Genomic DNA, 22,584 nt, shown 5'->3' with positions numbered 1-22,584 from the left:
ATTGTCTAACACATCTCATTTCTTCCCCATCTTGAACCATTTTGGCACTTTTCGTGTGTTGTGCGCAGTAGTCGGCGTTGGCGCGGGTGTTTCAGCTTTCGGTGCGGTACTGGCTTTACTGGCTTCGGTTTCCGTCGTCTCGGCTTCTTTCTTGCTGATTTTAACCTCCTCCAGCTCGTCCAACCCCTTGGCAGTCTCCAAGTATTCGTCTTTCACGTACTGCGAGCGTTTGAAGTCGTCCCGGTACACGAGAAGCGAACGGTGTGCAAATTGACAGTCTTTCACGAGCTCTTTTTCGAAATCGTCTGCGCTAGTGAGGATCGGATGCCCAGGATAGGCTGTATGCAGCTGAAATACTGGACGCGGCTTTTCTCTCTGGGCTTGCGTCATGTGAACTATTTTTGAAGAGAGCACATTATAAAGATCTCCTAGAGTATGATCAGGCTGCATAACAAGTTGCACTTGAGTGTAGTCCGGGAACTTGATCCTGATTATGCACTCTTCCACCGCCGGCTTTTCAGGAGCAAGCTGCTCGCGCTGTCTTTTGCTCATCATCTGTTTATTTGGATGTGCTCTTTTGGCAAGCAGCGATTGGTAGAGTCTCGCCTGCTCAATAGACATGTCGTAGACGGACTCATCAACGTGCTCGTCTTCGCTGTGTTCTGTTTTTGGGACGTACACTTGAATTGGGTTGGAGTCTGACACTAGCGACGGTTCTTCCTCGGAAAGTGCTGCCTGGTGTTCGGAGCTCTGACTCTCGCCTTTATCCTCAACTGAGGCAGTACGCGCGGTCAGATGTGGTTTGCATACGTCATGTTTTTCAGCCTTGAATCTCAGCCTCAGCGTGTGATTTCCGCCGACAAGACCTAACGACCTCAGGGAGTGCTTGAGCTCAGACGTTCCTGTCATCGTCTTACTCATGCTCTGGACAATTGGTTCGTAAGTGTACTTGCACTCTCCAATTGCCTCTCTGTGTAGCAGTTGTATATTCAGGCTTTTCTCAAAATCCTGCAAAACCTCCTCAATGCTCTTATCGCTGTCGCATTCCTTAACCAACTGGGAGGGCGGAGGCAGAACAAAAGTCGAATCGCCCTCTGGAGCCATTATTTGTAGTTTTATCACAACCGAGCCTCCTCCAGTAGATTTCGTGTCCCGTGGTGCATTCACAAGTTCCAGTTTGCAGCCCTGGGGCAGATTGGCCAGCCTCAAGGGCAAAGACAGATCCAGCAGCTGGCTGCCGTGCTTGAGAGCGAATTGGCTCGGCTCGAGCTTGAAGTGCGTGCAGCTTTCTATGAGAACGTCATTGAGAATTTTAGAAGGACCAGCTTTGCACTTGAATGTCCGAAAGTTGTATGACACAGCTAGCGAGGACATCAACTATTCTATGTGGCAACGAGAAATAAAATACTTTGATTTCTCCAGAATTTACACGCCACATGTGGCTGGTCGCTTGGTCGCGTTTCATAAACAAAAACATTTATTTACCTTTCCACTGTGTACCTACAGTTTTGCTAGTTGCTCGCTTCGATGTCCCACAAAGTTCCCAACGCCAGATCCCTGTCGCCGACAAAGTCGCCTAGCAAACTGCAGTATAGATTGCTGGCTCCCGAATTAGGTCCAGAGTATGTTAATAACACCAATATAAAGGTGATTGTGCGGTTCCGGCCCGAAAATGAGATGGAGAAGGCCAGCGGCGCCACGAATTGTGTCGAATACCACTCAGACAACCAGAGCATCTCTGTCACTGTGGCGTCTAATACCAGCAATTTCACGTTTGACCGTATTTTCAGCGAAGACACGGAGCAGGAAGAAATCTTCAATTATTCGGTCAGACAGACCACCGACGACCTCGCGCTGGGCTATAATGGAACAGTTCTCTGCTATGGCCAGACTGGATCTGGAAAATCGTACACAATGATGGGCGATTTGCACGACGAGAGAAAGAAAGGCCAGACTCCGCGGATATTCGAGCAGATATTCCAAGGCATCGAGAACTCACCGAAGACGCTCGAGTACACGGTTGGCGTCTCGTACTTGGAGATCTACAACGAGAACTTGCGGGACTTGCTCAATCCAAAGAACAATTCCAAGCTTGCAATCCATGAAAACAAGGTCGATGGTGTCTACGTGAGCAATTTGGAGACTCTGTATGTGTCAAACCTCAACGATGTGTACACTATTCTAGACCAGGGGAATAAGAATCGTAGCGTTGGTTCCACGAACATGAACGAGCAGAGCTCACGATCGCACGCTATATTTCAAATTCGATTAAGCTCCAAGAATTTGGAGGACGGCATAATCAAGACAGGTAACTTGTTTTTAGTTGATCTGGCGGGCTCAGAAAAAATAGACAAAACAGGCGCCTCTGGGCAGCTGTTAGAGGAGGCCAAGAAAATCAACTCGTCGCTCTCTGCGCTTGGCAATGTCATAAACTCTCTCACGGACGGCAAGTCCACGCATATCCCTTACAGAGATTCCAAGCTCACACGCATTTTGCAGGAGTCGCTCGGAGGAAACTCCCGAACCACGCTAATTATCAACTGTTCGCCTTCTTCGCTCAATGACCAAGAAACGCTTTCCACGCTCAGGTTCGGCTCCCGAGCCAAATATATCAAAAACAGCGTCCATATTAATAGCGAACTGAGCAACAACGAGCTGAAGAAACGATTCTTTGACCAAGCCAAAATCAACGAAGAAAACAATCGAAAAATACAAAAGCTGGAGACACGGAACCAGGAGCTGGAAGAGGAAAATGGACAGCTGAAGGAAGAGCTGGCTAAGTTCAAGGAGCTCATGAACATGAAGACCACTTCGGAGGAAGTGGCCAAACTGAACGATACGATCATGATGCTGAAGTCGTCTCAATTGGTCCTGACCAGAGAGCTGGAACAAAAAAACGCTCACATAGCGGAGCTTGAAAGCAAAGCAAATGTGGCAGTTGAGAGCACTTCAAAACTCGAGGCTTTGGAGAAGGCCATCGAGCATTTCTCCGACCATATTGAGCAGATCGAGAGACAGAACAGACAGTTGAGAAAGGATATCCAGGCGTTGCAACAGATGAGTAATCAGAAAACCGACAAGATCAAGGAGTTAGAGCAACAGCTGAAAGCGCAGGAGATGCTTGTGGAGCAGGATGCACAGATGTTTGAGCAGAAACTCAATCATCTGAAAGGACGCGTGTCGTCGCATAGATCACTGAAACAGCGGATGGTATCAGGTGAGAAGGAGAATTCCGAGTCAAGTATTTCATCGCGCACGCGGCCGTCTACCAAAAATCGGATAGGACTCAACCTGAGGATTGTGAAGCCAATGAGAGGTGGTCAACAGGGGACATGAAAGTGATATATTTATTACGTTACTCATAAAGCATGGCCTTGGGGCTTACTCAAAAACGTCTTGGCCTAGCTTGAGCCCGAGGATGTTTCTGACATCGCTTGTGAATCTGAGACTGTTCAACAAAGGCAACAGGTTCATTAGTTCGGAATCATCAGGATCGTTGATCCAACCCTCGATCATGATCCCGTTTTTCTTGTGAAAGCTGTAGCTGATTGGCGAATTGTCTATGATGATGACCCTGCTGAGGTCTGTTGTTGGTCTCCCCACGGAGGATCCTCTCGTTCTGCTTGCAGAGCGGTCTCTGACAGAGTTGACGTTCGCATTGGAAGTATCTGTTCCTGGTGGATACGGCGAGGAAGATGGTGTGGATGCTTTTTCTCTTTGGTGGCCCGTCAGAACCCCGAGATCCTTAACATAACCCTTTCCTTCGGTGAAGATACAGCTGTTTCGGTAAAATCGTTGGCTGAACAGCTTTCTCTGCGAAATGTCTCCTTTGTCCTTGAGCATCACCTCTTGTTCTAGATAGTTGATCACCGGATCGGCGTACTCCTTGATGGAGGCGGTGAAGCAAACGAGGTTGAACCAGTTGCGGACGATCGACAAAAACTCGTCCACATAAGGTCGTTTATATATGTGATATAGCGTAGCCAACTGACTATTGATTCGAATCTCAATGGTGGTTCCTTTATTTTTATTAAGAATCGACGAGTTGTGTCTAGAGAGAGAGTGTATGAGGGTTTCGTCCAGATCAAGAACGAGCGTCTTCTGTGGCAAGTTTGGAGGATGGTTGATGTTGAAGTTGAATAGTAGTTTGGGAAAGATGAACTTCTTTTTCCGAGGCGTCATGAGGTTGTTATGGCGTGTGATCTTCCTGCGTTCTGTGCTATGTAGATGCTGAGGTGGGTGTCGAATTGCGCTGGTAGAGGCTACCGGGCCCGTTGGCGATTTGATCGGGTCCTCGCTCTTATCCAGCTCGAACTCTATGTCTTCCTCCATTATGGTGGTGATCTGAGTTGCAGGGTCTTCACGGGAGCGCTGCGGTTGTAGGGTGTGCACCTGATCTGCGCTGGTGTCAGGGGGCTGTGCAATGGGCGTCGTTTGTTGGATTGCTTCTTTCTTGCCAAACACATCTATCAGTGCCCTCACAGGGTATGTGATGATGTAAAGCACGAGAGCGACCGGGTTGATGATGATATGCTTTGGGATAAAAAACAGAATGCCTGAAAGAGTGCTGAAAGACGACGGGTCTTCGCTTTCCTCCTCCTCATCGAACACCGGCTGCTGTTCCCTCTGGAATTGCAGCGGAGGCTCGAGCTGTCTCGTGACAATGTCCGAGTCGTCAATGTCTCCTGGAGACTTCTGGTCCGGCGGGAAGGCGGGATTGAACGCCTTATCCACGGTGTTCGCCAGAAATTGGATAGAGTTCATATATGAGAATAATCCAACAAAAAATAAATGTACGACAGAAAAATGTTATATTGTGAATAAATAAAGCGGAGCCTTATTTTTTTTGGCATTTATTCTTTGCGGTAGCTGCGTCCTCTGGGCGGCCGTCCGTTGCCGCGGCCGCGTCCGCGTCCTCGCGAGCCGTTGGTGACGTTGCTGGCCGAGGAAGAGCTTTTGATCTTCTCCGGATCCTCTTCCTCCTCCAGCAGCCTGTACCGGAAATTGTAACCCTTGGAATGGCACTCCATCTGCACCTGGCCCTCGTCCACGTTCAGCGTGAGGAAGCCATAACTAAGATCGCAGAGGTTGAAATGCCAGGTGTTCTGGAAAGATATGTAATACAGATCGTTGAGCTGACGAATGATGGTGTTCAGCTCTCGTTGTCTCGATTGCAACCCAAACGAGTCCATCTCGTCAGTGTTGGTCAGCGACTGCGAAAGTTGTAGGGGCAGGATATCTTCAACACCCTTGGTCGAAATCGGGATTTTATCGAACACTTCCAGAGCTAGTTCTGTGCAGGCGATCATAAGCGGGTCGTTGAGCTTGAAGAGCAGTTTTTCGTAGCGTTGTTGGACGTTCTTCCAGATCACGGCGATCTTCGACCGTGCCTCGTTGAACTTGAGCTTAAAGCTCTCAAAGCTGGGGTTGATCGAAAGCTCGTTGTACGACGAGGTATATTTGAAATGCAACGAGTTGGAAATCGAGTAGTCCATCTTGAAGAAAATTAAGAGATGCTCCAGTAACGGCTCTCTGGCGGGCGACTGGTGAGTCACAAAAATTTTGATCGCTTTGTTGTAAAACTCAGTGTGCTGTTCGCTGAATTCTGTCAGTGTGTAGATGAGCTTGCCCAGCTGCAGAAGCGTGATCCAGATATTGCCCGGGTCACCGCTAATAGGAAGAACATAGTCCGAGTTTTCGATGTCTTCCAGATTAGTCGCTTCGCCCACAATCTCGGCCAGCTCGAGCGACGAGCCCTGATGCACAAGCTTGTGGTACGACAGGGAGCCGCCGATGCCGGCCAAAAGAATGTGTTGTCCCTGGGGAGTCGTGATTCCAAACACGTTTCCGTCGTCGATCACATGCAGGTTAGGGATCTTGTAAACACCGTAGCGGAACTTGTTGACCACAAGCGAGTCCTCGCACATCCCGCATATGGTGTACACGGGCACTTCGAGCTTCAATTCGCCGCGCAAAAAGCGCCCCAGCTCGCTTATTTCCTGGTTCTCCAGCAGCGTCTTGAGGTTGGTGGTCTCGCTCGAAAGGTGCTCGACAGAGTCGCCTGTCACCTTCGACAGCTTGGAGATCTCCACAATGAGGTCCTCAGACAGCAACGGCGAGAACTCGACGATGTGCCGCAGATAAGACTCATGGATTCTGTGCACACTGCCTTCGTCGAGAAACCCAAAGTTTCCTGTGTGTATGATCACGTCCGCATGGTACTGTCGCGCCAATTGGTTGAGCAGCGATAGCTCGCCGCGGATGTCCGCTACACAGATGATTTTCACGCCGTTCTTGCCAAATTCTCGAACGTTCATATTTGAGAGAAATTGGATAATCTAAAAAAGTATGGGGATGGAAATACACTAATGAATAAATTAAATCCCTTTCATTTATTTTTACAAAATAATTTTACTTTCTCGAATCAAACAGTAAACTTAGTTATTACACTTTCGCAGCAAGCTCTTCCAAAAGCTTGTAATTGCGCTTCTGGATCGACCCATTGCCCGGAAGACGAGTCTCGCCCATCAAGAACTGGTCAACTTCACGGGCACACTGTCTTCCCTCCTGGATACCCCAGACCACCAGAGACTGGCCTCTTCTACAGTCTCCGGCAGCAAACAGGTTACCCTTGCCCTCAACCTGGTATCCGTTAGGATCAGTCGTGGACACGGTTCCGCGTGGCGTTTTCGAGACCTCCAGTCTATCAGCCTCAGGACCAACGAATCCCATGGACAGCAAAACCACCTCTGCAGGGAAGAACTCCTCCGAGCCTGGAACCTCCGCCATTTGCCAGGCGCCCGAGTCGGATCTCTTCCACTCCACTCTGACGGTTTTGATGCCCTTCACGTTTCCGTCCTCGTCGCCAACAAACTCCTTCGACAGAATACAGTATTCTCGAGGGTCTCTGCCGTAGTGCTCCCTGACCTCGGCGTGTCCGTAGTCCACGCGGAAAATACGAGGCCACTGTGGCCATGGATTGTCCTTGCCCCTTTCCTCGCTTGGAGTAGGCAGAAGCTCAAAGTTGATCACAGACTTGGCCTTGTGACGCGTAGCAGTACCAAGACAGTCGTTACCGGTGTCACCTCCACCGATGACCACGACATTCTTGCCCTCGATCTTGGCCCTGATCTCGTCCAGGTGGTCCTCCAACAGGGCCTGGGTGTTCGACTTGAGCAGAGTCATGGCGAAATCGATGTTCTTCAGCTCTCTTCCTGGAATCTTGAGGTCTCTAGGGATAGTAGAGCCGACACAGAGCAGCACGGCGTCGTTCTGGTGTTGCAGCTCGTCGACAGTGATGTCCTCGCCGATCGTGGTGTTGCAAACGAACGTGACGCCCTCAGCCTCCATCAGGTCGGTTCTTCTCTTCACAATGCCCTTGTCGAGCTTCATGTTTGGAATGCCGTACATCAGCAGCCCTCCTGGGCGGTCTGCTCTCTCGTAGACGGTGACGGTGTGGCCCGCCTTGTTCAGCTGGTCAGCAGCGGCAAGTCCCGACGGACCAGAACCAATGATGGCAATGCTCTTACCTGTTCTGAAGGCAGGCGGCTCTGGCTTGATCCATCCCTGCTGGAACCCATAGTCAATAATTCCAGCCTCAATAGACTTGATACCAACAGGAGCATTACCGGACACGTTCACCACGCAGGCTCCCTCGCAAGGAGCAGGACAGATCTTCGAGGTGAACTCCGGGAAGTTGTTGGTCATAAGCAGTCTCTGCAGAGCGTCGTACCATCTGTCCTTGAACACCAGCTCGTTCCATTTCGGAATCACGTTCGAGATCGGACATCCCGTGTCGCTCTGGCAGAACGGAATACCACAGTCGATACATCTGGCGGTCTGGTAGTGGAGGTCTTCCTTGGTGAGTCTGCTGGACAGCTCTTTCCAGTCGTTTATTCTGGTCTTGGCGGGTCTGTAAGGCTCGTTTCTTCTCTTGTACTTAACAAACCCGCCGAGCTTGTCAAGCTTCACGGCCTTCGTCTCCTCGGCCTTGATGTCCACGATCGTGTCCTCCAGATCCATCACTTTCGGTTCCTTGGCCGCACTGGCAGCAGACACGCGCTTGGGCTTTGGTCTCGAGAACTCGCCGTTCGTGATGTCTGCCTCCGGATCTTCCTTGATGGTCGAGAAGTAGGACGAGGCCTCTTTCTTCTTCAGCTCCTCCTGTTTCCGGGCCTCCTCCTCCAGCACCCTCTTGTAGTCGACAGGAAGAACCTTGACGAACCGCGACAGGAATCTGTTGAAGTTGGTCAGGATTCTGTCGGCAATCTCAGAACCAGTGAAGTGTCTGTGGTCCTCAATCAGGCCCCTCAGGAAAGCGATCTCCGACGGATCGGTGATCGTGCTCAACTCCACCATCTCCTTGTTGACCTTCTCCTCAAAGTCCTGCGCCATGTTCAGCACGTACGCAATACCGCCAGACATTCCAGCGGCAAAGTTGCGGCCCACAGACCCAAGAACAACCACTCTTCCTCCGGTCATGTACTCGCAACCGTGGTCTCCGGTTCCTTCCACAATGGCTGTGGCACCAGAGTTTCTCACGGCGAATCTCTCGGCAGCGATACCTCTGAAGAACGCAGTGCCGGACGTGGCACCGTACAGACAGGTGTTACCAATGATGATGTTCTCCTCGGCCTTGAACTTGGAGTCCTTTGGCGGATACACGATCAGTCTGCCGCCAGAAAGACCCTTTCCGACGTAGTCGTTACAGTCTCCTTCGAGCTCGAGCGTGATACCGGCCGCGAGGAACGCACCGAACGACTGGCCCGCAGAGCCTCGGATGTTCACGTGAATCGTGTCATGTGGCAGACCCGACGGACCAAACCTCTTGGAACATCTGTACGACAGCGTGGTACCAATAGACCTGTCGGTGTTGATGGCCTCGGCTTCGATGGTGACCGGTAGTCCCTTGTCGAGCGTCACCTCGGACTCGTCGATCAGCTTGTTGTCCAGTCTCACGTGCAGTCTGTGGTCCTGCTTCTTGACACACCTGGTAGCAACGCCGGGTCTGATGGTGTGAGCCGGCGTCAGGATTGGCGACAGGTCGATGTTGGCGTTCTTGGTGGTTCTCAGGTCGTCCCTCACGTACAGCTTCTCCGTTCTGCCCACCATCTCGTCGATCGTCCGGAACCCAAGCTTGGCCATGATGCCCCGCAGCTCGTTCGACACATAGTAGAAAAAGTTGATCACGTGCTCGGGCGTTCCCTTGAACTGCTTTCTCAGCACAGGGTCCTGCGTGGCAATGCCGACGGGACAGGTGTTGGTGTGGCACTTTCTGTTGAAAACACAGCCCATGGAGATCAATGGGGCCGTGGCAAAGCCCCACTCCTCGGCACCGAGCAAACAGGCAATGGCGATGTCTCTTCCGGTCTTGAGCTGGCCGTCAGTTTGCACAGTGACTCTTCCTCTGAGATCGTTCAAAACCAGAGTCTGGTGAGTCTCGGCAAGACCCAGCTCCCACGGCAGGCCGGCGTACTTGATACCGGTCCATCTGGCCGCACCTGTACCACCGTCGTGTCCGGAAATGAGAATATGGTCCGCCTTGGCCTTGGCGACACCAGAGGCTATGATTCCGACACCAACCTCCGAAACCAGCTTGACAGACACTCGGGCTCTCGGGTTGGCGCACTTGAGGTCGTAGATGAGCTGTTTCAGGTCCTCGATCGAGTAGATGTCGTGGTGCGGTGGCGGAGAAATCAGACCAACACCGGCTGTGGAGTGTCTCGTCTTGGCAATGCTGTTGGACACCTTGTATCCCGGAAGCTCTCCTCCCTCACCAGGCTTAGCTCCCTGGGCCATTTTGATTTGCAGCTCGTCCGAGTCAGACAGATAGTACGAGGTCACGCCAAACCTTCCCGAGGCCACCTGCTTGATAGCAGATCTCATGGAGTCGCCGTTATCCGAAGGTTTGGATCTCTCGACGTCTTCACCGCCCTCTCCCGTGTTCGACTTTCCGCCCAGTCTGTTCATGGCGACGGCCAGCGTGGAGTGGGCCTCCATCGAGATGGAGCCGTACGACATGGCGCCGGTGCAGAATCTCCTCACGATCTCTGTCCAAGGCTCGACCTGGTCGATCGGAACGGGCGTCGAGTTGGCAAAATCAAAGTCCAGAAGCCCTCTGAGCGTGCAGTTCTTGATGGCGTCGTACTCTTTCTTCGAGTAGGCATCGTACGCCTTCTCGTTCTTGTTTCTGACGGCATCCTGGATGTTGGCAACGGCAGCCGGCTCGTTCACGTGGGCGTCGCCGCCGTCTCTCCAGTGGTACTCTCCAGACTCCGGAAGACCCTTTGGCAGCACGGTATCTCTGGACGGGAATCCCTTTTCGTGCATCGAGAAGGCGTCCTGTGCAATGTACTCAAAGGTGATACCTTTGATTCTCGAGGCCGTACCGGCAAAACATCTGTCAATCACAGAGTTGTCGACACCAAGCGCCTCAAAGATCTGCGCACCCTTGTACGAGGCCAACGTCGAAATACCCATCTTGGACATCACCTTGAGCAAGCCGTCGTCAATGGCGTGCTTATAGTTCTCCAGCACCTGCTTGTCCGTCAGGTCGCCGGCCAGAAGGTTCTCGCGATTCAGCTTGACCAACGTCTCCATGGCCAGGTACGGGTTGATGGCATCTGCACCGTAACCAACCAGACAGCAGATGTGGTGGACTTCTCTGGCCTCGGCGGTTTCCAGGATGAGAGCAACCTTGGCACGCTGTTTCTGTCTCACCAGGTGGTGGTGGACAGCACCGCAGGCGATCAGCGAGCTCACAGGAATTCTGTCGGCACTAGTCCTTCTGTCGGAAAGAATGATGATCTGGTGGTCGTCGACAATGGCCTGAGTGGCCTCCTGACAGATTCTGTCCAGGGCATCGGTGTATCCGGTCAAACTCTCCGACTTGTCGAACGTGATGTCTATATTGGCAACCGACCATTTAGGGTAGACCTTGTTGATCTCCTTCAGCGCCCTGAGCTCGTCGCTAAGCAGCACTGGAGACGGCATCAGCAGTCTGTTGCATTGGCCCGCGTTCATCTCCAAAAGGTTGCCCTGTGGCCCAATGTAGCACTCCAGCGACATGACGATTTTCTCTCTGATCGGGTCGATAGGGGGGTTCGTGACCTGCGCAAACAGCTGCCTGAAGTAGTCGAACATCAGTCTTGGCTGCTCTGCCAGACAGGCAAGGGCAGCGTCGTTGCCCATGGACCCCAGAGCCTCCTTTCCGCCGGCTCCCATTGGGCCCAGCAGCGCACCCACCTGTTCCTGTGTGTAGCCAAACGCAAGCAGACGGGGGTCTTCCTGGAATTTCAGAGTCAGATCGATCGGCGTGCTCAGGTCCAGGTTCTTGTTCTGCAGCTTGGTGGTCAGCTCCGGCATGGTGATCATGTTGGACGTGATCCATGCCTTGAAGTCGAATCTCGAAGCGACCTGCTTCTTCAGCTCTCTGTCGTCGACGATTCTGCCCTCCTTGGTGTCCACAAGCAGCATTCTTCCCGGCTGCAGCCTGCCCTTCTCGACGATCTTGTTCGTCTCGATCGGGATCACGCCGACCTCAGACGCGCAGATCATCCTGTTGTCGTCGGTGACGTAGTACCTGCACGGTCTCAGACCGTTTCTGTCCAGGTTGGCGCCGCAGAATCTGCCGTCGGCGAACGTGAAGAGCGCAGGCCCGTCCCATGGCTCCATCAGGCAGGCGGCCCACTCGTAGAAGGCCTTTTTCTTGTAGTCCATGTGCTCGTTGTTCTGCCAGGCTTCTGGAACCAGCATCATGACGGCCTCCGGAAGAGACAGAATGCCGTTGATGACGAGCAGCTCCAGCACGTTGTCGAGCGCGGCAGAGTCAGAACCGCCCTCCTCGATGATCGGGTACAGTTTCTCGAGCTCGTCGCCAAACAGCTTGGACTGCATCACGCCCTCTCTGGCGCGCATCCAGTTCTTGTTGCCTCTGAGGGTGTTGATCTCACCGTTGTGGGCGGCCCATCTGAGAGGCTGGGCGCGGTCCCAGGACGGGAAAGTGTTTGTGGAGAACCGCGAGTGGACAAGAGCGAAGTGGCACTCGTAGTCGGCGTTCACGAGGTCGTGGTAGTATGAGTACACCTGGGCAGGGACGAGCTGGCCCTTGTAGACGATGTTCTTGTTTGTCAGCGAGCAGATGTAGAACCAGTTGTGCAGGCCGATCGTGTGGGTGGACTGTTTTCTCAGAATGTACAGCTTTTTCTCAAACGTCTTCTCGAACTTGGACTCGAACTCCTCCGCCGAGTACACAGCCTTGGGCTTGCTTCCGGAGCCGTACACCTCCTCGAGAACCACCAGAGGCTGCAGAATCAGCGGCTCTCTCGACGACGCTGCCGGGCCCAGGATCGACGAGTCGACCGGCACGTGCCTCCAGCCGAGCACCCTGAGGCCGAGGCTGGCGGCGATGTTCTCGAACGTGCTCTTGGACTTCCGGAACACGTCCTCGTCCTTCTTGAAGAAGAGGTTCCCCACCGCGTACTGTCCGCTGGGCGGCAGCTCGATCGAGCAGTGGTACTCGAACTCCCGCGCCATGAACTTGTGCGGAATCGACGTCATCACACCGGCACCGTCTCCGTCCCGCGCGTCCGAGCCCACAGCTCCTCGATGGGTCATGTTGCAGAGCAGGTAGCGAGCGTCCGAGATGATCTTGTGCGAGGGCTTGCCCTTGATGTGGCACGCAAAGCCCACTCCGCAGTTGTCCTTCTCGTACGCTGGGTCGTACAGACCCTTGGAGGTAGGGATGGTGGAGGCCCACGTTTTGTTTTCCGGGACCTCGTCGTAGTTGTACACCGAGTAGGCCTCTGGCACGTCGCCGTCGGCCGGCTCGTACTCCAGATGCTGATCGCTTTTCAAAACCATGCTGAGAAAAAAGAATACGGATCCAGCGACAATAAAATAGTCGACCGGGCAAATTTTTTCGTCAGTGACATACCACATGCGACTCCGCAGATCCAGCGGGGACCACCGGGCAAGCCTGCCGGACCGGGTGAACAAAGCTGGCAAGATAATGCACACGCAATCTCTGGCCAATAACGTTGGGGCTAAAGTTAATGCATTGTGCGATTCTGCACCGTGACGAAACCGGCAAGTTTAATCTGGGAGCTGGTGCCAGGCGGGAAGCATAAAAAAAAAAAAAGAGCACTGAAAAATGCATAAGCTACTCACTCTAGACTAATTACTGATCCTCTAGTTACTCCTCCTCCTCCTCCTCCTCCTCCTCGTCGGCGCCTCGTTCCGCCTCCATCACGCTCTCGACGTATTTATCTGTGTATTTGCGCGCAATCCGCGACGCCCGCCCCGCCGCCTTGGCCTCCTGCCGCGCCCGTTGCTGCAGCCGGCCCAGCTGCTCTTTGAACGCTGCGCGCACGCTTTTGTTGCTGAAAGTGTCCCACATCTTGAGCCCCGAGCCCGACCCGCCCACAACAAGGTTTCCCGCAACCTCGATGTCCGGCGCAAAGCTGGCCGTCAGCACCTTGCCGCAGTCAAAGTCGCGGCTCAGCACCATCGACGGGCCGCGCACAGACGTCTGCTCGCTGTCCAGCTTCCACAGCTTCACGACCTGCTCGCCCATTGCGCCCGTCACAAGCATGTTGCTCATGAACTTGTTGGCCTCCAGCGTCGAGATGCCCGAGTCGTGCGCGTGCAGCGTCCACAGCGGCTTCGACTCGGCCCTCGCGTCGAAACAGTAAACGTTGCCGGCGTCCGAGCCGGCGAAGAAAGTCGCCGAGTCCGCGCTCCACCTCACGCACTCCACCTCCTCGCTGTTGCCCAGCTTATAGCGTCTCGACATGCTTTTCTCGTCTGCAACCCGCACGTCGCTGATACAGCACGCAGAGTCGTAGCCACCGGTCAGCAAAATCGACCCGTTGCTGCTGTCCGACTCCTCGTCAAGCCACTGCGACGACGAAACGTGCTTGCCCCCGTGAACGCTGTCCAGAGAGCGTGCGACCGCGCAACTCGTCAAGTCCCACAGTTTCACCGTCCCGTCCGCCGACGTGGACGCCAGAACGTTTCTGTACAGCTTGTTGTGCGCCAGAGACAAAACGGCGTCGGTGTGTCTGTCGGGAAGCTGTCTTTTCTTGGCCTTCTTCTTCTTTTTCTTGGTTTCGGACTCGACGTCGCCCAAGATGGCGTCCGGGAACGCCTTGTCGATGCTGTCCAGGTTCCAGATCTCGATCTGCGGCTCAAAGGTGCCGATGGCAGCAAAGTTGCCAATATTCGACTGCTCGTTGGCGCCGTACGGCTTGTAGCTCAGCCATTCGACACACAGGGGGAACGATGGCAGCATCAGGTCGTGGTGGATGTACAGGTTGTTCTCCCTCACCATGCCGTTCGCAACGTCAGCATCAAACTTGTCCCCTTCCTCTTCCTCTGCCCCGTAGGGAGCTCCTGCTCCGTCGTCATATATATACACATCCAGGTACGAGATGTCGTCCTCAGTCCGCGTGGCCAACACCAAGTTGTCTGTGGGGTACACTTGTAGTTCTGCTTTTTCCTCAGCTTCCTCTTTTTCTGTAGGCAGAGTCAAGTAGTGCTCTTCTTCGCCTTCTCCCATATCGTCGTCCTCATTGACTATTTTAGCATACGATGCGGCGGTGTTCGAAAGACCAGGGAACATGGTGATCGGCTCTCCCGTGATTTCGTCCACGGGGTCATCGTCGTAGTGTTCTAGATCATATTCTTTGAGGTCGTCGTCGATCTCTATCTGCGACTTGAGAGCGTTTCCATCGGGCTCCTTGGTTTCGTCGAGGTCTGCCTGGGCCTCGGAGATCTGCAGGTTGGCCATCTGCTCAATTCTATTCATCTCCTCGTCTGTGAGTTCGTATTTCTCGGGGAACTCGGAGGCATAGCCTCGGGGCACCCAGCATGAGGCAGAAATCATGGTTTTCGAGCTGTATTAAATTTTTTATATTCAGAAAAAAAAAAAAAAATTCATGCATAATTCGACTGTTACCCTGGCACGTCGTTTCCATATTTCGATAATTCCATACTAGACAAAATGGCACCTCCAGACGAAAAAACCATCGAGTATCTGCTGAAAAAGCTCGCAATGGGCGAGGAGCTCACTGAAAAGCAGAGAAAGGACATGAAGGACTACAAGTTCTGGAAAACACAGCCGGTTGCGAAGTTCGACGAGAAAATCGACAAGGAAGGCCCGATCGACTCGCTCAAGACCCCAGCTGACATTCCTGACGAGCCAAGTCCTCTGCTGAACGATTTTGAGTGGGTGACCATCGATCTCAACAAGGAGGACGAAATGAAGCAAGTCGAGTCGCTGTTGTACGAACATTACGTGGAGGATCAGGACGCTACGTTCCGGTTTGCGTACAGTTCGCGGTTCTTCGAGTGGGCTTTGAAACCACCGGGATGGAGACACGAATATCACGTCGGGGTGCGTGTCAGGTCGACCGGCAAGCTCGTGGCGTTCATCAGCGGCATTCCTTCGCTCTTGCGCGTCCGGAATAATAAGGTGCCCAGCGTGGAGATCAACTTCTTGTGCATCCACAAAAAACTGCGGTCCAAGAGACTGGCGCCGGTGCTGATCAAGGAAATTACCCGCAGAGTCAACAAAAACGACATCTGGCAGGCCCTGTACACGTCGGGCGCCGTCCTGCCCACGCCGGTGTCCACCTGCAGATACACACACCGTCCGTTGAACTGGGAGAAACTGTACGAGGTCGGGTTTTCGTCGCTTCCTGCGGGAGTCACCAAATCGCAGATGATTGCCAAGTACGCTCTTCCGTCCAGCACAAAGACTCCAGGGCTCAGAAAAATGGTTCCTGAGGACGCAGCCCAGGTTCTGGAGCTCTACAATAAATTCCAAGCCAAATACGACCTGGTGCAGGAGTTCACAAAAGACGAGCTAGTTCATTGGCTCTGCGGCCCAGATACCCAGCGGGACCTCGAGGACAAGGATAAGGTTATTGTCTCGTATGTGGTTGAGCAGGACGGCAAGATCACCGACTTTTTCTCGTTCTACCTGCTACCATTCACCGTCCTGAACAACTCCAAGTACGACCGGTTGAACGTGGCGTACTTGTTTTACTACGCCACCGATGCCGGTCTCGACGGTAAGGACGACGCCGTGCTGGCAAAGCGTCTGAGCTCTCTGATCGGCGACGCGTTGGTTGTGACCAAGAATTTGAAAATCGACGTTTTTAATGCTCTCACGTCTCAGGACAACACTCTGTTCCTGAAAGATCTCAAGTTTGGAAACGGCGACGCGTTTCTCAACTTCTACCTGTTCAACTACAAGGCGTTCCCGATCAAGGGCGGAATCGACCCGGAGACCAAGGAGCTGGACCCAGTGAGTAGGAGCGGTGTTGGTGTCGTGATGCTGTGACGCGGTGTCGTGGTGCAGAGGTGTGTATTTTTTTAGTTCGAAATTTCACCTCCAGATAAGACAAGAGTACTTAGAATCTATGAGATACGGCAGCGTCCGCGACGAGTCGGAGCCGGACGACCTCCGCGAGATCCCGGACACCGTCGCAGAGACGCTGGCGCTGAATTCGCCGTCCAGCGATCGGCCCCTGTACCTGACGTTCCGCTACTTTCTGCTGAGCATCGTATTTGTCATCCCGGGAGCGTTTGTCGACACGCTAAATTCGTACCGGACCACGAGCGCTCCCTACAGCATTTTATTTGTGCAGTTTCTGTCTGACCCGGCGGGCAGGTGGCTGGCAAAAGTCCTGCCGCGAAAAACCGTGAACCTGCTGGGATTCCGGTTCAGTCTCAATCCTGGCCCCTGGTCCATCAAGGAGTCTGTTCTGGTCACGCTGACGGCGGCCTCGGGCGCCACCGGCAACCAGGGAACGGCCGGCCTGTCACTGTCGGAGATCTACTACGACCGCAAAGTGCATCCTTTCGTGGCCCTGGTCTTCATGTACAGCATTGTCTGGACGGGCTACTCTTTTGGAGCCATAGCGAGGAACTTTGTGCTGTACGAGCCACAGTTTGTGTGGCCCAAGGCGTTGATGCAGACCTCGCTGTTCAAGGCCCAGGAACATGCTGGCAGCCACTCGAGCTCGCAGATGCGCGTGTTCATAGTCGGGCTTGCTTCGCTGTTTGCGTGGCAGTTTTTCCCCGAGTTCATCTTCCCGTTGACGTCGTCGGTCGCGATACTGTGCTTCATGGCTCCTCACAACGCGGTGCTGAATTTCTGGGGCTCAGGCCTCGGCGGACTCGGGTTTCTGAACATCTCGCTCGACTGGAGCAACATCTCGTCTTCGGTGATGCTGAGCCCGTACTGGACGATCGTGATGCAGTTCCTGGGGTTTGCCGCTCTGTGCTGGGCATTTCTGCCCTTCTGCAAATGGTACGACCAGGGAAAATACTCCCTGGGGCTGATGGACAACAGGCTTCTGCTCTCAAACGGGTCACTGTATCCAACAACACAGCTGCTCACTCCGGAGCTCCAGCTCAACGAGACCGCGTACGAGCTGCTCGGGCCGATCCATTTCGGCACCCAGAGACTCGCAAACATCTTCTTTGACTACGCAGCCTACACCAGTGCGATTGTTTGGATAGGCTGTTTTGGCTACCAGGATTTGAAATCTGTCTACCAAAAGCTGCGCCAAAAATTCAAGGACCCGCAGGCCGGCCGCTACGCAGACAGAATCAGCAAATCGTACGCGCGGCACGACGAGGTGCCGAGCGGCTGGTTTCTGACCCTGTTTCTGATCAGCTTCGTGCTACTGTCGACCATTCTTCTGGCCACAGACCAGCTGTTTATTCCCTGGAGAACGTACGTTGTGGCGTTGCTAATTGGCTCAATCATTGTGACCCCGATGGCATACTTGTATGCGATCTCCAACTTCCAGGTCGAGATCGGCACGGTCAACGAGCTGGTGTACGGTCTGCTGATGCAGACGCCGTTTTTCTCCGACACAAGCGGCAAACACCCCTGTGGAGCGGCTTTCTACGGCGCCATTGCAGGGAACTGCTGGTACCGCGCCCAGTACATTCTCCAGGACCAGAAAATTGGCATCTACAACGACATTCCGCCCAAACTGGTCTTCTTTTCGCAGATCTTTGGCGACCTCATAGGCGTACCGTTCAACTACATGTCGCTGCGCTGGGTGGTCAGATCCAAGTACGACTTTCTCAAAGGCCTGAAAAGCGACCCGATGAGGCAGTGGACCGGCCAGGTGCTGACCAACTACAACAGCAACGCGATCCAGTACGTTGTTCTTGGCCCCAAACGGGTGTTCGCACACTATCCGTATCTGCCTCTGGGATTTCTTGCTGGTAGCATAGCACCCCTGGCAGTGTTCTGGGTGGCAAGAAACACGCGGTGGCGGCATGCTAAGAAGTTCAACGTCACGATCCTGTTCGCAACCATGTCCAAGTTCTACGGCAACATCAGCACGGGCTACTTTACGCAGTTCCTCGTTGGCACCTTCACCATGCATTACCTGTACAAATACCGGCACCAGTGGTTCCAGAAATACAACTACGTTCTTGCAGCAGCGTTCGACACGGGCTTCAACCTTGCCAACCTCGTCATTGCGCTGCTGTTCGGGTCCAGAGCGGCCGCACAGTTCCCCGAGTGGTGGGGCAACGACAGGTCGCATCTGGAAAAATGCTATGCGCTGTGAGGCCACTGGCCCGCGCCGTCGATGTACTCTCTGGCCTTGCGCTGGCGCTCTTCCTCGATCCTCTCGAGCTCCTCGGCCGACGGCGGCAGCGCCTCGTTCTGCAGGTCTGCCTCTCGGGCCTCGGAGAACGACTTCAGTCTGTTGTGCAGCTCCTCGCGGCCGTCCATCAGCACGCCACGCGGCAGCTTTCCGCCCGCGTACGTCTTGAGATGCTCGACTTTCTCCGCCTCCTCGCGCAGGATGTTGAACATGCGCGACATGCGGCCGATCGAGAGCAGCTTCTTGCGCAGCGAGGCGCGCGCCTCGAGCGGCGACACGCCGGTCGCCGGCCCGGTGACGGCCGCCAGAGTGGCCTCCGGAGACGTCTCGGGCACGTCCCGCAGCGACTTGACCACGTCGCGCGCCACCACGGTCTCCTCCTCGAGCTCGTCCTCTGTGCAGATGTTGAGGATGGACACGAGGATGTCCAGCACTTTTTCCGACACAAACGGCAGCGACCACTCGAAAACGTCCATGAAGTCTGGCAGATGGTACGGCGAGTCGGTCGCCACGAACTGCTTGATGTTGAACGTGGACCCGTCGTAGATCAGCGCCGCAGCCTTGTTTCGATAGGTACCGCAGTAGTTCGGGGCGGAGAACAGCGTGATCACCGAGGGGAACCCGGTGGCCTCGTTCTTGCGGTACATTCTGTACCCGGCGTCCTGCGCTTGGTGTGCTCTGATGACACTCAATAGATTATTTTTCTCGAGAAAGTGGCAGACGGCGTGGTACGAGTAGTAGTACGAGCAGTGGCGCTCGTAGTTGTCCCGGAAGTAGGAGTCGTAGTCTGTGGGCGAGAGGGCCTCTGTGTCGTAGTCGGGGGCCGGGTCCGACCACATGATGTCGCTGAACAGTCCTCTGGACGGGAAGTCGTATCTGAATCTGTTGATTTTGCTGATATCGCTGAGCTTCTCGAGCTCGGGCGAGAGCCCGCCGTGGCAGCAGAAAAACTGCTCGTTCAGCACCGCGCAGAAGGGCATCATCTTGAAGGTGTTGAGCGCCTCCTTGTACACGGCCAGCGAGTACTTGACGGCGCACTCGCGCTTGAACGTGAAATGCTCGGTCATGCGCTTGGTCTCGTGGTTTCCCCGGAGGATCCAGAACGACTTGGGGAAGTTCATTTTCATGGCCAGCAGCAGAATCAGGCATTCCATCGAGTAGTCGCCGCGGTCGACGTAGTCTCCGAGAAACAGGTACTGTGTCTTGGCCGGGTCGCCGCACATGTTGAGCATCTTGCAGAGGTCGTAGTACTGGCCGTGGATGTCGCCCACCACGGTCGCCGGACAGGGCACCTTGAGCATGTTGGGCTCCTTCTCGAAGATCGCGGCCGACTCCCGGAGAATGTACGTCAGGTGCTGTTCGGACAGTCTGCCTTCCTGCTTGAAATGCTGCATCAGAAACTTGTAGTCTGGCATTTTCCCGTCCGGGAACACCTCAGCGTCGGCAGGGATGCGGAACGACGGGGGACTGATGTCCTTGACGATGCGTTCTGTGGTGATGAACGTCTCGCCGTGCTCGTCGACATAGACGGTGGGGTCGCTGGGCGCGGCTGTCTCGTCGCGCTTTTTCACGTGGCGCAGCGCGTTTTCGATCTTGACCGAGTTCTCGTGCGCCTTGAAGTTCTGGAGCGGGCTCATGGCAACAGGTATTAAATTATGGAAATATTCAGGGGGCGGTCGATCGACCTCTATGTATTTTTTTTCTCTCCAACGGTTGCTCATTTGCGGGGCATGGCCTCGTTGGGCAGGTCCGCGAGCCTCGCCTGGTCGAACGACGTCAGCTTGCGGTCCAGCTCGTCCGGCCCGTTGAGCAGCACGCCCTTCGGCAGCGCCTCTCCGCCCGCCAGCGTGCGCAGCTGCTCCACCTTCTGGGCCTCTTCCCGCAGCATGTTGAACATCCGCGACACCCTGCCGATCGCCAGGATCTTCTTGCGCAGCGCCGCGTGCTCCATCGGCCTGGACTCTGTCTCGGCCTCGGCGGTGCCGCTGCCCAGCTCCTCGGCGGAGCAGATGTTGAGCAGCTGCAGCAGCACGGCCGACGTGCGCTCGGCAACAAACGGAATCGACCACGTGAACGCGTCCAGCCCGTTCGGCAGCCGGTACGGCTCTGGCTGCGACCCGAACTGCCGGATGTTCATCAAGGAACGGTCGTAGCGGAGCACCGCCGCCTTGTTGCCGTACGTGCCGCAGTAGTTGGGCGCCGAGAAGAGCGTGATCATGGACGGGAACTTCTGTGCTGTCGTCTGCCTGTACATGCGGTACCCGGAGTCCTGGGCCTGGTGCGCGCGGATCACGCTCAAAAGCCCGTTGTCCTGGAGAAACGTCTCGACGGCTTGGAAGGAGAACATGTACGAGCAGCCGCGCTCGTAGTTCTCGACGTAGACGCGGTCGTCCTCGCCCGTGTCGTAGTCGTTCGACGGGTCGGCCCACATCAGGTCGCAGTACAGCCCCGACGACGGGAAGTTGACCACGAAGCGGTCGATCGTGTCGAGGTCGCGCAGCAGGCGCATGTGCTGCGAGAGCCCGCCGTGGACGCAGAAAAACTGGCCGTCCATCAGCGCGGCCAGCGGCAGCGCCTTGAACGACTCGAGCGATTTCTCGTACACCGCCAGACTGTGCTTCTTGAGACACTCGTCCTTGAACGTGAAGAACGACGTCATCTGCTCGGACTCGTGGTTGCCGCGGAGCATGAAGAAGGTGTCCGGGTGGTTTATTTTCATCGCGTACAGCAGCAGCAAGCACTCCAGTGAGTACGAGCCGCGGTCCACGTAGTCTCCGAGAAACAGGTACGAGGTCTCGTCTGGATCGTCGCAGATCTCGAACAGCTTGCACAGGTCGTAGAATTGGCCATGCACGTCGCCGCAAACCGTCACCGGCGCCGATACGCGCACCATGTTGGGCTCCTTGCGCAACGCGGCGGCGGCCATTTCCAGGATCAGCAGCACCTGCTCCTCAGAAAGCCGTCCTTGCTGGCGGAAATGGAGGCGCAGGAACTTGTAGTCGGGCAGGCCGTTGTTGGCAAAAACACGGTCGTTGCAAGGCACTTCGCGTGTCGGCGGCTCCACGTCGACAATAATCCTGTCCCTGGTGCAGAACCTATGACCCAGATCGTCCGTGTACACTGACGGATCGCCTGCAGGCTGTGTTTTCCTGTGCTGGACCTGGCTGATGACGTTTTCCAGCTGGGACGAAGAGTCGAACCGGTGGATGCTGATCTGCGGGCTGGTCTGGGACGCCACCATGTTCCGAGTTTAAAAATGAAAAGTGTAGCCAAGTCTGCACCACCATAAATAGATTTTTATCGCCTTGTGGTCACATGATTTTCCAGTGAAAAAAAATATTTTTTTTCATTTAGTTATCTATTTAATGGAACTAGTGCTCGAAGACCCCGGATACCTGTGTGCGGCGGAGCCGCGCAAGACGTTGGAGCTTGCCGACGAGAAGGCACAGGCCAACTTTGAGCTCGGCGTCGCGATGCTCGTGCACGGCTGGCAAATCCTCACCACCGCCGTCGATAACGGCTGGGGAGGACCAGAGTCTGCAGAGAAGAGAGACTGGATCAGCGCCGTGGTGATCGACCTGTTCAAGCAGAACAAGGAGGTGGACATTATCTTGATTCACGAAACTCTATTTAACGCCATGGAGGACGAGTTCGACGTCCTTGTCGAGGACCAGAGCACGGTCCACATAGCCACCGCCGTGGTCCAGGTCTACCAGGAGTGTCTTGCTGGCAAGTACGACCGTGTGCAGACGATGTACCAGAAATACCTGCAGAAGCAGGAGTACCGCAAGACACACGGCATCGAGAAAGTCGAGGTCCAGGAGGACGACAGCGAAAACGACAGCGACGAGGACGAGGACGAGGACATGATGGACGCTGACGTGCCGCAGCTGCAGGAGCGCGCTAGCCAGCCACGCCAGGAGGTGGTTGACGAGGACGGCTTCAC

General features: G+C 54.7%; 11 protein-coding genes across 11 annotated transcripts; 4 read left to right on the top strand and 7 right to left on the bottom strand.

Annotated features, from left to right (window-relative positions):
- Positions 1-15: 15 nt before the first annotated feature.
- Positions 16-1,374, bottom strand: KL911_001261 (uncharacterized protein; the record flags this gene model as incomplete). The annotated part of the gene is made up of 1 exon (XM_043196200.1): positions 16-1,374. One exon carries the CDS (start codon positions 1,372-1,374, stop codon positions 16-18), a length of 1,359 nt encoding a protein of 452 aa, XP_043055834.1.
- A 153-nt stretch (positions 1,375-1,527) lies between these two features.
- On the top strand, positions 1,528-3,336 carry KL911_001260 (uncharacterized protein; the record flags this gene model as incomplete). The annotated part of the gene is made up of 1 exon (XM_043196199.1): positions 1,528-3,336. One exon carries the CDS (start codon positions 1,528-1,530, stop codon positions 3,334-3,336), a length of 1,809 nt encoding a protein of 602 aa, XP_043055833.1.
- A 45-nt stretch (positions 3,337-3,381) lies between these two features.
- KL911_001259 (uncharacterized protein) lies at positions 3,382-4,764 on the bottom strand (the record flags this gene model as incomplete). Its single annotated transcript, XM_043196197.1, has 1 exon — positions 3,382-4,764. The coding sequence occupies one exon, from the start codon at positions 4,762-4,764 to the stop codon at positions 3,382-3,384; it is 1,383 nt and encodes a 460-aa protein (XP_043055832.1).
- An 89-nt stretch (positions 4,765-4,853) lies between these two features.
- KL911_001258 (uncharacterized protein) lies at positions 4,854-6,317 on the bottom strand (the record flags this gene model as incomplete). Its single annotated transcript, XM_043196196.1, has 1 exon — positions 4,854-6,317. The coding sequence occupies one exon, from the start codon at positions 6,315-6,317 to the stop codon at positions 4,854-4,856; it is 1,464 nt and encodes a 487-aa protein (XP_043055831.1).
- A 127-nt stretch (positions 6,318-6,444) lies between these two features.
- Positions 6,445-12,861, bottom strand: KL911_001257 (uncharacterized protein; the record flags this gene model as incomplete). The annotated part of the gene is made up of 1 exon (XM_043196195.1): positions 6,445-12,861. The coding sequence occupies one exon, from the start codon at positions 12,859-12,861 to the stop codon at positions 6,445-6,447; it is 6,417 nt and encodes a 2,138-aa protein (XP_043055830.1).
- Positions 12,862-13,192: 331 nt separating this feature from the next.
- On the bottom strand, positions 13,193-14,884 carry KL911_001256 (uncharacterized protein; the record flags this gene model as incomplete). The annotated part of the gene is made up of 1 exon (XM_043196194.1): positions 13,193-14,884. The coding sequence occupies one exon, from the start codon at positions 14,882-14,884 to the stop codon at positions 13,193-13,195; it is 1,692 nt and encodes a 563-aa protein (XP_043055829.1).
- Positions 14,885-15,001: 117 nt separating this feature from the next.
- On the top strand, positions 15,002-16,345 carry KL911_001255 (uncharacterized protein; the record flags this gene model as incomplete). Its single annotated transcript, XM_043196193.1, has 1 exon — positions 15,002-16,345. The coding sequence occupies one exon, from the start codon at positions 15,002-15,004 to the stop codon at positions 16,343-16,345; it is 1,344 nt and encodes a 447-aa protein (XP_043055828.1).
- Positions 16,346-16,424: 79 nt separating this feature from the next.
- On the top strand, positions 16,425-17,494 carry KL911_001254 (uncharacterized protein; the record flags this gene model as incomplete). Its single annotated transcript, XM_043196192.1, has 2 exons — positions 16,425-16,609; positions 16,690-17,494. The coding sequence occupies 2 exons, from the start codon at positions 16,425-16,427 to the stop codon at positions 17,492-17,494; spliced, it is 990 nt and encodes a 329-aa protein (XP_043055827.1).
- Positions 17,495-17,771: 277 nt separating this feature from the next.
- On the bottom strand, positions 17,772-18,413 carry KL911_001253 (uncharacterized protein; the record flags this gene model as incomplete). Its single annotated transcript, XM_043196191.1, has 1 exon — positions 17,772-18,413. The coding sequence occupies one exon, from the start codon at positions 18,411-18,413 to the stop codon at positions 17,772-17,774; it is 642 nt and encodes a 213-aa protein (XP_043055826.1).
- Positions 18,414-18,586: 173 nt separating this feature from the next.
- Positions 18,587-21,879, bottom strand: KL911_001252 (uncharacterized protein; the record flags this gene model as incomplete). The annotated part of the gene is made up of 2 exons (XM_043196190.1): positions 18,587-21,588; positions 21,666-21,879. The coding sequence occupies 2 exons, from the start codon at positions 21,877-21,879 to the stop codon at positions 18,587-18,589; spliced, it is 3,216 nt and encodes a 1,071-aa protein (XP_043055825.1).
- A 124-nt stretch (positions 21,880-22,003) lies between these two features.
- KL911_001251 (uncharacterized protein) lies at positions 22,004-22,569 on the top strand (the record flags this gene model as incomplete). Its single annotated transcript, XM_043196189.1, has 2 exons — positions 22,004-22,453; positions 22,546-22,569. 2 exons carry the CDS (start codon positions 22,004-22,006, stop codon positions 22,567-22,569), a joined length of 474 nt encoding a protein of 157 aa, XP_043055824.1.
- Positions 22,570-22,584: the final 15 nt, after the last annotated feature.

Source organism: Ogataea haglerorum (genome assembly GCF_019207285.1).
Source record: "Ogataea haglerorum isolate 81-453-3 chromosome Unknown 81-453-3_NODE_3_length_672639_cov_96.912891, whole genome shotgun sequence".
NCBI classification, from domain to species: Eukaryota; Fungi; Ascomycota; class Pichiomycetes; order Pichiales; family Pichiaceae; genus Ogataea; species Ogataea haglerorum.
Note: the sequence above shows the minus strand (reverse complement) of the source record. Positions and strands in the feature narration are given on the sequence as shown.